The sequence below is a fragment of the Bacillus rossius genome, chromosome 6 (assembly GCF_032445375.1).
Source record: "Bacillus rossius redtenbacheri isolate Brsri chromosome 6, Brsri_v3, whole genome shotgun sequence".
Taxonomy (NCBI): domain Eukaryota; kingdom Metazoa; phylum Arthropoda; class Insecta; order Phasmatodea; family Bacillidae; genus Bacillus; species Bacillus rossius.
The window spans coordinates 46243555-46256137 of record NC_086334.1 but is presented as its reverse complement, the minus strand read 5'-3'; the positions used below and the strand labels follow the sequence as shown (position 1 = coordinate 46256137).

The following is a 12583-nucleotide window of genomic DNA, read 5'->3' as shown; positions in this document are numbered from 1 at the left end:
GTATTTTCAGTTTTTGAGCATACCTGAACAAATCTATATTGGTGAGCGGACGTTTCGGCAAAGAACTTAGGATTTTTTCATTCGTTTCTTTCTCATGCCTTGACCTGATTTGTGAGGCCGTAAGTACAGTCCTGCGCCGTTTTTTTTACCGATGGCAATGGCTTCCATGTTGGCGTTGTGTCGCTGTGCTTCTTTTAACTGCTTGCGCTCATTCTTCGAAGTGTTGACTGCCCGCACTATACCGCTCGTTGCACCGAGGACTCAATATGTCAAGGTCAAGGTCAAAGGTCAAGGTCACAACCATTCAAGATGGCCTTAACGTCACAATCCAAGATGGCGGACCGGCTCCCGGCTCCACAGCCAGAAGCCAGGCGCAGGACCGGCTATCCTATACTACTTAGGACACACAATTTGACGCAAAATTCAACAAAAAAAGACACACATTAGTATATAGGACACACATTTGTAGCCAGATGGAGAAGTTGTCTTAATTTGTAGCCTAATTGGCTACATATGTAGCCAGGACACAATACTAGATTTATGTCAGATTATGCGATTGGCCACATTTGTAACCAGATGGAGCAAGTGGCTACATTTGTAGCCAGATAGAGCAAAATTCTATAATGATTGAACAATATTCTGTACTTTAGATATATCTTACTGCATTCCAAATTTAAAAAAAAAATCCTTTTCGGCACAGCCTACAGGCGTAGGTAGATTTCTAAGTACCTATTTTTTAACTGGAAATGTTATGGAAACTTCTATAAACACCTGGAACTTTTTGAGAACTTAATGTACATTACAACCTATATATTTGCTAATATTCAAAAAAAGATCGATTTATTCCATAGAGCGAAAATATTTTGAAGGTTTATAACTTAATGCATCCAGCATTGAATGTCTTAACGAATTACATATTATACCTACCACGGTGATAGTTCGTTTCATTAAAATTTGTTTGAGCCAAAAGATTCTGATTAAGTTTATAAGTTTTACAATAAACTGTAATGGATTTGATAGTATGTCTATTAAAAAAAGTAATGACTTTCTACCATTGTTTTTTCCACCCCTTTCAGTAATGTTTTGTTACATAAAAGTTTACTTCAGATAAAAGTTTTCAATATATAAAAAGTAAAACAAAACAGACATTATTTTAATAAAATAAATGGTAGGGAAATTTTTAATTATTTTCTTATTTCATGCCCAGGTTTATTCAACCCCTTGCAGTAATGGTTTGTATTATTAAGAATTGTTTCAGACAAAAATTTCGATAAAAATTATAATATTTACAAACAATTTGAACCGATTTAATAATGGCCTATGAAGGGAGTTATGATTTTTTTTTTCAAGAACATGAAGCTGACAATATAAATACTGTGATGAAGCCACGAGACCAAAACGATGGTGACGACGCGTTAAAATAAACATAAATTATCCAGCGACGATCGCTGGGATTCTGACGCTTTTAGTGACTATGAGGCTGGTCTTAAAAGAGTACTTCAGAGATTTGAAAAATATTAATGCATAGATATGTAAGGACGATGACAACGGCAGAATACACAAAGTTCACGTTGTGGGAAGATACAAATGAACTGGATGACCGGCTGGGACATTTGATTCTTCTCTACGTGCGAGTACCGAAATATTCGCTAGAATTTTTTTTGACGTGATAACATCTTATTAATCGATGAACGCCGGGTGCACGCACGAAAAATTGTCACGTTCCACCTGAGCCGAGCGTGCAAAGAACCGGCCAACCACCGTGCGAGAAAAATCTTCTATAATATCGAACATGTTAAGGCGGGTTTTTTTAACTAATCGTTCATGATTATATTTAAACAAGTTATTTAAATTAAATTTGAAAAAAAAACTGTAAATAATATTTGAAGATTAAAAAGTATGCAATTTTTCATCGATGTTTTCTTATGACGTTAAGAGCGTGCATCAGATGGAGTTAAACTTTCTAATACAGTCATCCAGGATTCGGAAGATTACTACTATACTTTTACACGTTTAGCATTTCTGTTGACGCATTAAAAGAATTTAAATGTTGGTGAACATTTTAAATGCATAACATTTTGAAAATATCAATCGAAAGTTGCTTTAAAAGCATACTGTAATTGCCATTTTTAGCCATTTTCAAACGGCGTTGTAGCCAAGAAATATAGGCACATCTCCATTCTGTTTTAATAGGCAAAAACTGTATTTCTTCGCCAGAAACTTTGTCGCTTTGTCCCCCATTGTCACCGCGACAAATTTCGAGTAATCTTCCTAAACCGAAGGCACTGCACGCGTTTATAGCATACTGCTGGGCGCGCCGGACTGCCCTGTCTGTGTGAGAATGGAAATAGAGATACTCGCGGTTCCTATCTGGAATGCGAAGAAGCGTCAAAGAGAAGACGAAGATAGATTTCTACCTGACCCGGCGCGCCGCGGCATTGCTGTGTAAGCTCAGATTACCAGGAAGTATTACCACCCTCGTAAATAACCAAAAGAAAATTTTTTTTTGTTGTAAATTTGTAAATGTACTATTTTCCTAACTCTGATCATTTAATGTGTTTTAAAGGATAACTATATAAGAAAATAAGCTTAATTAAGTTGTAAGTAAGTTTATTCAAAGTTAATTGCAATTTTGAATGCATTAATAAGCCGCACGATGACTGGTTGTTAGACTGTAAGGTATAACTAAGTGTCTAAATTTTGGCTGTTAGGGTGTACAGAGAGTTTCAATCCTCCAATGAATACATAAAAATGTGTTTAGATGTAGCACCAAGACTTGGTGACCAAGTACTAAACAGCTATATCGTATTTGTTAGCACTTCGAAAATTCTAATTCATAGATAGTGTTGATGATTTTGGTGGTTGCTACCAGTGTAAAAAAAAAATTAAGTACTTAATTATTTATGTCAATTACATCATATTTCTGCACGAATTAATTATTTTGAACTGATTTTTGCTACAAGTTGACGCTTCATTTTCAACGAATATCCAAAAACTTATTCCACAAAGTATTTTTTTGTAAAACCATTTCTAGAGTTCAACAGTTTAATGGTAAACGATTGTTTTACCATTATAACTAAATTTATGTTATTTATTTTAAAGGTCCTCTGATTCATAATGGTTCGTGTCAAAATAATTATATAACTATCTAAATTAATTATAGGTTAAACCCGACATTCGTTTTTATGAATTTTATTGTCAATGTAATTAAATTGATTATAACTAAATTTGCTACTTGATTATAGGTATAGAGTTGATTTATTCAACCTGTGAAGTTATCTCGCCAATACATATTTTTTTTTGATTGCTTGAATTGATACATTTTGCTTAAAACTTCACACCATTAAAGTATTTTATAGTCTGAAGTTAATTTGAAACCAACAATTGAGAAGGTCATTTGCAATAAAACCTGTGTTCAGAAATTAGTTCAATTGCAATTATGTAACTTTTAAGTTCCAGAAAATATTTAAATCTTAACTGGACAAATATGTGAACAATAACTTTTACATTCAAATTCTGGAACACATTATTCCTTATTATTTTTTTTGTACTTTGTAGGACTGTATCAACTTTAAATGTACACTACTGTATCTTATTTATGTTCACGTCGTTTGTTATATTGTGTATATGTTGTATATGTGATTGTGTTACTGTATCTTGACCAGTGTTCTTTGCCGTGTGTTCTTGTTAGCCTACATTGATAAAAATAAAACCACTGTAACTTATGTACTGGTACTTAATCATGCAATTATGTAAATTTAAATTGTTTTCATAGGATAAAATGTCTGTGTTATACAACAGAAAACCAAGAACAATCTCTGTGTTGCTGTAGTTTATGTAATTTTTGTTTTTCATTGTCCTTCTGTTGGTGATCGTTGTGGAAGTAACTGAGAAATCGAGGTCGAGGTAACTCACAGGAATGACTATCGCTCGTTACTAACGCACTAATTACATAATGTATAAAAATTGTGTGCGTGGGTGCCACGCGTATTACAAGTGACATTTAGTTCCGTACTAAATGCCATTTTGATTACGAAATGCGAACTGTGTTGCTATCAACACTACGTATTTTTTATTTGTACTTGTGGCTGAAATTGGGTATTACTAATTTATATATGAGAAACAAAATTGTTTGTTTGAAACGCAAAAAATTTGGTTCTTTTTTGAAAGAAGTAAATACATCAATGTTATTTTATACACTAAGACTGTATTATGTACGGTGATTATAATTTATTAAAATTGTGATCCACATATACTTAATCGTATAAAATGTGAACTAAGCTACTACGGAGATTGAAAAAAGAACTGTTGGCGACTTCAGCGTGTATCTTAGAGTGAAAACTACGAACTTATAATTGTCCTGCGAAATATCTTACTTCGACTATTATGCTGGACCACGAACTTCAGGACGAGGGATAACTAAATCAAGAACCCCATAATTCAAATTTCATAATACCTTGAAGAACCTGGGTATACATGATGATAGTCAAACTCCGAATATAGAGTTGATGTCTAAGGATCTACTGGTTATTTCTACTGCTACCTACCAACAAACGCCGTGACAATGAAGACATTTATGGAGTGTCATGACTATATGTTATGGTTGGACGAATAACACCACGATATCCTTTGACTTATGTTTGGAACTACAGAAGGATTAAAGTGGTATGGAGTTACTGTTAATTGACAGTGTAAATATGTATGTGAAGTGCTTTGAAATATTAGTAGGTAATCCAAACGACGTGTTGATCTGTAGATTTATTCCTGATTAATTAATGTAACATCAATATTATAATATTCAATTTGCTGCACCAATTATTGTGAAGTAATTTTCCATAACTATCATCAATTTAGAAAAGTTTATCGTAAAGTGCTTTACCCTAACTGACAAGCCTGTACCAGCTATATTTTGTTTTATATAACTTTGAGTTCTCTATAATTGATTATGCTAGTCTAGAGTTGGTTTGTATTATCCCAGATAAAGCAAATTAAATGAATTTAAACTAATTTGGAATGTTAATATCTCCGACTTTGATTTTACATTGTTTCTCATAGAGGAAACTGAACCTTGTAATTTGGCGACATGTACTTCATGTTAAATTCAGTGTCACATCCAGAGATTAGAGAAATATACAGATGGAGAATGTCTGACTTTTGACGAGGGGGTTTAGATTATCGTATTTTGTCCGTAGTATTTAAAGATCATCAAAAAAAAATTGGTTGTCTGTAAAGTCGGGTTACGTACGATAGTTTAACGTGACGTCATAACAAAACATTGATGAAATGATTGCATACTTTATGAATAAAATTGAATCATTTTTATTGAATTATCACTATTTTGCATGGATACAAAATGAAATCTACAATTTAATTGATAAATTTACTTTTATTTGCACTCATTAATTCAAATATTTTTATTACTTTAACGAACAGATTATTTTAACTATAACTTTTTGAATGAAAGTGATTGTTTAATTGGAATGTTCAATTGGCTCCATAAAATAGTATATTCCCTTGCACGTCGGTTAGGCGGTTCAACTAGATATTAAAATTTCTAAATATTTTTAAAATTCTCTTTTATGTTTCTTTTTGTTTATTGCTCTTTATTTTGGAAAAATGAAAAAAAAAACCAAAAAAATTAATTAATAAAAAATAGTTTAGTTAAAGTACTAAATTTAAAAGCTACTTTCGAAAAGCCCGCCTTAACCTATTTAATATAATAGTAGATTCATAGGCCAAACGAGTGGAAGATAGATGCGGCACAAGCGTAGAATGAACGTAACGGGACAATGAGTCATGCTTTTTCGTGCGTGCAGCCGGCGTTCATCGATTTATTAGACGTTGTTACGTCAAAAAATTAATTAATAAAAAAATTTGGTTGTCTGTAAAGTGGGTTTTCGGACGATAGTTTAACGTGATGTCATAACAAAACATTGATGAAATGATTGCATACTTTATGAATAAAATTTAATCATTTTTATTTTAATATTAAAAGAATAAATACTTGAAATTATACTAGTAATCAGATTTTTAAAATGCAAGAATAATTAACCTTTATTGCCGAAATTGTTGTTGTAATAAGCAATGAAAACCACATTAACTTTTTTCACTTTATAAACAGTCGACGAAACAGTTCACCTGTAGATGACTTGTAATTAATTTTAAAAACTGGCGTTTAGCTATAAAGTTTAAATATAATTATGAACAAGTTTTCATATTAATAAACTGTAATCAAATATCTACCAATTATATGAATCACTATAATTTTTTAGTCAATTGTAACATAGCCTATTATTACTGCACTGGCCGACAGCGTAACGGAACACAGTGTAACGGAACAAAGAGCGTAACGGGACACAGCGTAACGGAACAATGAGCGCAACGGGACACTTTTTTTGTGCGTGCAGCAGGAGTTCTTCGATGTATTAGACGTCACGTCAAAAATAGTTTAGTTAAAATACTAAATTTAAAAGCTAATGATTAATTAATTAATAAAAAAATAGTTTAGTTAAAGTACTAAATTTAAAAGCTACTTTTGAAAAGCCCGCCTTAACCTATTTAATATAATAGTAGATTCATAGGCCAATCTAGTGGAAGAGAGATAGATGCGGCGCAAAGGTACAATGAGCGTAACGGGATAATGAGTCATCCTTTTTCGTGCGTGCAGCCGGCGTTCATAGATTTATTAGACGTTGTTACGTCAAAAATTAATATTTGCACTTATAGAAATTATTAACTAATTTGGAAAATTTTCTATCATAGTTCCTAGTTTCCCATTACAACTATTCGAAATGTATTCAAGTTAAAGTGCGGTATGTATTATAACACCATTTTTACTTTTGTGATTATAATATATTAATATGAAACAAGACTAAATAGGATGAGTGAATCGTTGGAGTGTACATATATACGTATGCGTAGCACTGTGGCTGTGGCTCGCATCGGTTGTTGTGCGTCCGTGGCCTTGGGAAGGGTTTATCTTGACAAGGGGCCCGCAGGGTGGGGGGAAGAAAGGTAACACCTCCCGAATGGTGTGGAGAAGACAGTACGAGAGCGATAACCGACACTTTTTTTGTCTCCTCCTTTTGCTCTCTTCGCGGTCACACACACACACACCCAAATGCAGATGCCAGGCGCGAGCTGAGAACTTGCTGCTCTGATGAACGCTCTTAACACGTGAAATTGTCGTCCGTAAACCGACTTGACAGACAACCACCTGTGCTGTGTAATGAGGTGAGCAACGTGAACACGTGGCGAGGCCAGTGGTGGGGTGTGACGTGTGTCGCAGGAGGGGACCTGCCGCCGCAAGGAGTGGCGCGCGAGCGGGGGCAGCTCCGGAAGCTGCGCGGACCTCGACTTCCGGTCGCCGGAGGACGAGGGCGGCGGCCTGGAGCGCGACAAGACCTACCCCTTCGCCCTGGTGCTGCGCCTCAGGGTGCTGCAGGTGAGGGTGCACCCTGCCATCTTCATCTTCTTGTTCTTGTCAGGGCCGGTGCAAGGTAAATTGGCGCCCTAGGCGAAAAACCTTAATACCCCCTTCCCGCCGGACACCCCAAAAAAATTTTTCTTGTCTCAAAATACATCACGTAATCGTAAGATTTTGTCAACAATCAAATGTAAGCAGGCTTGTGTTTTTTTTTTTTTTTTTTTTTTTTTGCTTTTTTACTTATTACAGATCATAAACAGGTCACCGTGGACTTTAAATAATTACTTATTTCAATATAAACATTCCAAACTGTTACAAAAATCCATTTTCATCTAGTTTCAATAATCGTTAAACACGTTATATGAGCTGTTATGTGTCGTGCTGCGCCGCCCCCCAGCTACTTGGCGCCCTAGGCGGTTGCCTAGTTCGCCTATATGGACGCGCCGGCCCTGCTTCTTGTACATCCTCCTCGGCAGCACACTGGTGAAACTTTAGAAAACACGTGCAAGTTCAGTATTTCCCGGATAAACGTTTAATTTCAATCCAACAAATTGACCGTTAAAACAAGTATTATGTGGTACGAATGAAACGGTAACGAACATTTTGTTTATATTATTTGTTTCTGTTTTTTTTTTTCAACGTGGTTAGTTCCCCTGTCGCATTTCCTCTTGCACGTCGCTATTGTGATCCTACCTGGCGTTAACATTTCACTGCTCAAGAAAAACCACGTGAACTGGTGTTTTTTGCGACCCTTGCTGAAGGTAACACTCGTGTCGTAGAGTACCTAACCATTTCCCACGTGTGAAATGTCCTCCCGACTGTTCCGTGTTAGAGACTGTTCGTTAAAACCAGGCGAAAACAACGTAACAGGGTTTTTAAATATTTTGTGTGTGCCTTGTGTCAATTATTACGGGACACATTTTATTTGGATAGACACTATGGCACAAAAAAAATCGCAAAATGCAGATGGTGGAATTCACACTGATCTTGTATGGGGAGAATGATTGCAAGGTTAATCTACGTGCTTTCACTAAGTTTGTTTGCTACTTGTGTGAGCTGTAGGCTACTACACGGATAATATATCTTCTCAAAAACTGTAATTATCTCGCGGGTACTGCAAATAAACAAAAGAAAATCGCTGATATCACCGTAATAAATAGTTGTACAACTTTTTAAGTCTCTGAAGCTAATCGAGTGATAAGTAAGGTATTGGATTTCTTGGATCATTGGATGTCCATTGCTCTATTACGTAGATATTTATTTTCTGAACCGGTTTTATTGACTTTTAAAAAGAGGTAGCCCATGTATTGGGTTAAAAATAACGTAGGGTTTTGTTTCAACCCTTAAGAAAAAAAATTTCCTTGGGAAATAGTTTTTAGATTGCATTAAATAAAGATAACAGAGACAGGAGCCCAAATAGCCTATATCTACTGCCTATGTTTAAGGTTTCAGTAGAAATTTCGTTTGCAGTATCATTAAGTTTAAATTTAAAACGAAAAATTACAAACCTCAAATTACTATAAATTTTTTTTAACCTGTAATTACAATTTTTTAATTGAACAAGGATTTAACCCAGAACTGTAATCAATCGAACCAATCATTATTTTAATAAGCGAATTTTTGAATGGTTTTTAGAATTTTTTCCGAATTTATTATAATTAAATATTTTCAAAATATTGTAAATTCCAAGATAGCAAATGTGGCGTCATCAAAAATGACCACCGATGTCCTGATCATATGCATCGAGAAGCGAACATGTCCGAACATGACCGATTCCTGACGATTGGTAAGCCACAACTGAGTAAACCACCCAGTCATAGTCCCATAAGATACATTGTCCCCGAACATATCAAATCATACTACTAAAAAAAAAAAATTTTAACTTCTAAATGGCGATGACACGTAGTGTGTTAGTTATTTTCATTACGATAGAGATAAACACATTGTAACTCTTTGCGACGAAGCGAGAAATGAATCCGTCTACAGCTGTCACCATAATTAGTAATTACATGTAGGTATACTCTACCTACATCAAGACGATGTTTCAAATACCTACTAATATTACTATTCCGTAACAAACATTAGTCTACTTGTACCGATTGCAGATCGTGCTGGGTATCTCCACGCTGGTCATGGGGACCGTGAGCATCATTGAAGAACGAGGACAAGTTAACTTGGGGCTGGGACTGCCTGCCGGAGGCCTCACTGTCCTCGCTGCAGGTAGTATTATATCATTACTAGAGACCTGCAAAATTCGTGGATTCATTTCGTGATATGCTACAATTCAAATAATTATACCTTAGCGCTGTTTCTACCACTGGTTCACTGTTAATCTGGAGTAATGAGGGCCAATTAGAGACCCTCGCTCAAAGAAGTGTCGAATCACAGACGCTCAGTCGAGACGACTCACAAGTCAGCAGCCAATGAACAGGTGGCATTTGCCCGAGTGTGTAGAGTGTAGTAGAGTCTATCCTGGAGGTCATTGAACCCGCGAATTTTGCAGGTCTCTATTCATTACATTTAGCTGTGAAGGCTTCCATGAGCTTCATGGGAAAGTGTAAACAGGTGAAGTACATTCACGTGAACCTTCAACTGCGTGTAACACAATCCTTAAAAATACTGAATAAATTATGCTGAGTAAATTGTGTTCAAAAAGGTAATCAAATAATTTCAGCCAAGGATAGATGCAAAGGTTTAAATAGCAAGAATGAATTTACATACATGTCGTTTAATCCTGGGCAAAAGCCTCACGTAAAACATTCTTTCACATACAAGAGTAATACTGGGTTTTTAATAATACTGATAGCAAGAAAAATTAGCGGTACAAATGCCACGGCAAAATACGTGAACACATATCCATGTTTTCTTTAGGATTAAATACTTAATACATAATAGAAACTTGATAGATACTTGATGGATAGAAATATTACAATTAAGTATTAACGCTTACACAATGTCGTGAACACAGACATGCCTCATTAGAGAATACAAAAAACGTCAAATGAACATGCAGGCGACCGCGGCCTGACCTACACTAGGCGGTATAAGCTTACTGTAAAGCATGATAAAGCAAGATATAAAAAGAAAACTCACAAATTAATACATTAAATACATTACGTAAAAACATGTCCTAACGAAGACTGTAGACCAGACGGGGAGAAACGTCAAACAAACTATGCATGGTATTAATACAAAAACGATCAAGGAAAACAATTAATGCCAAATAGAATTTAGACGGTGACGGCCGAAATAAGAATTTATAATACAGCTATTACCAAGTACCGTTTACATTACTGTAAGGGTCACCACCTTACAACACTTACGTGCATTCTCCCCGCTGTCACACACTCTCTCTAAAGCAAGTATCAGACTACATGCTTAATTCACGACCAGCACCGACTGACTGCTAACGAACAAGAAGAGCCTTCAAGGCATTACACCTAGTTTTAATTAAGCAAGAGGGCGCCACGCGCATGCGCGGACACCTCACGAGGGGAAGTCAGACACAGCACTGGACGCAGAGAGGAGGGGGAAAGTAGGAAGGGAAGGAGCGCCGAAGTCCGCCGCGCGGCGCGAAATTCAAGTGACGCGCACCGACCACTTCAACTCCCCCACCCTTGACGAACGCAACCGCGAGCCTCGCCAACCAAGTCACAAGGACACGGGGAACTGCAGGTCCGGTCACAACTCTTGAAGTAACTCAAATGTCAAGTCAACACAATTCTATGTGTGTACAAATACAAACAAATGTTTCTAAATAACAATTTCTTGATATCTAACTGACGATTTCTTGAAGTGAGTTCAACACATTTCTCTGTGTATACGAATTCAAACAATGTTTCTAAATAACAATGTCTTGAAGTGAGTTCGACACATGTCTATGTGTATACAAATACAACCAATGTTTCTAAATAACAATTTCTTGAAGTGAGTTCATGACTGGCATAATTTTTCGTGTAAGACACCTAGTAAGGATTCTCAGTGTATCCACAGAAATAAAGAGTCTTCAGCGTTGAAGAGAAAGTTTAAAGTACGGGACGTCCCTAATAATTTCAAATTCGGACAGCATCTTCTTCATCCCAGAGTAGCAGGAACAGCATGCCTTCCCCCAGCGCGAACCCAGGGCAAGAACGGCGGGCGTCCCCACCGCCTGCCCACGCTCGGCGCCTGGCAGGCAGGGCCATCCGAAGCGGCCGCTGCAGGAGAGTCAGTCTCCGCACGCGTCACGGCCCCTCACGGGCAGGAGACGGCGGCGACTCCATGCCACCGCTCCTCATCGGTGACGTGACGGCGACCAACGTCCCAGCAAGCAAGTGACCTTGCAGACACGACGAACCCGGCGGGCGGCTGCGGTCACGCTATCTCGGGCAGGGCGAGGAGCGTCGGGTGCGCTGCGGCGCGAAGTCCTCTTCTGGGCGTGGCGGGAGCATCGGTGGGAGGAAAGGAAAAAAAAAGAAAGAGAAGGAAACACGAACACCCAAACAACAACAAAAAAAAAACTAAGTCCAAAAAAGGAAAAAAAAAAAAGTTATTGATGAAATTTCTTTAATTGACCCACATGGGCCTTTTTATATTTTCTAGAACCAGAAGGGTTACGCAATAGGACCGTGTTGTCTCCCAACATTCTATCAATCACGAATGGCCCAACAAAAGCAGAAATCAATTTTGAATTAACATTATCAGCCAGTTTTGGCAATTTAAAATTCTTTAAGAGAACCAAGTCATTAACAGCAAAACCATGAGGTCTCCGCGTAGCATTATAAGAGGCGGCTACAGCCTCGCGGGCCTTCTTAAGATTTCAACTCACATCGTCAAGCATGGCCTCCAGGGAATCACTGTCAGAGGCGAGTTCCAGAGGCGGCAGTCCCCAGGAGTTAAGCAAAGGATGGGTCAACTCACGGCCCATGAAGGGGATGGAAGGGGGAAACCCTGTCGCCATATGGACAGCAGAATTAAACGCCACGTTGATGAATTCAAGGTCACTGTCCCACAACGACTGATCATCCCTGTAATAAGCAGTAAGAGTGGCTTTAAGCACCTTGTTTATACGTTCAGACTGATTACCCTGGGGGCAATAGGGACTACTGTAAATGGGTTTAATAGCCCATTCAAAACACATATCCTTAAATAATACAGACCGGAAGTAACGGGCATTAT

The 12583-nt window shown here is 37.2% G+C and overlaps 1 protein-coding gene across 1 annotated transcript in view; it reads left to right on the top strand.

Moving 5' to 3' along the window:
* LOC134533139 (uncharacterized) overlaps nucleotides 1-12583 on the top strand; it is a 92436-nt gene that overhangs the window by 60720 nt on the left and 19133 nt on the right. Inside the window, exons 2-3 of the mRNA XM_063370445.1 lie at nucleotides 7289-7444; nucleotides 9532-9646. Coding sequence (XP_063226515.1) covers nucleotides 7289-7444; nucleotides 9532-9646 — 271 coding nt within the window. The remainder of the gene's footprint in view (nucleotides 1-7288; nucleotides 7445-9531; nucleotides 9647-12583) is intronic.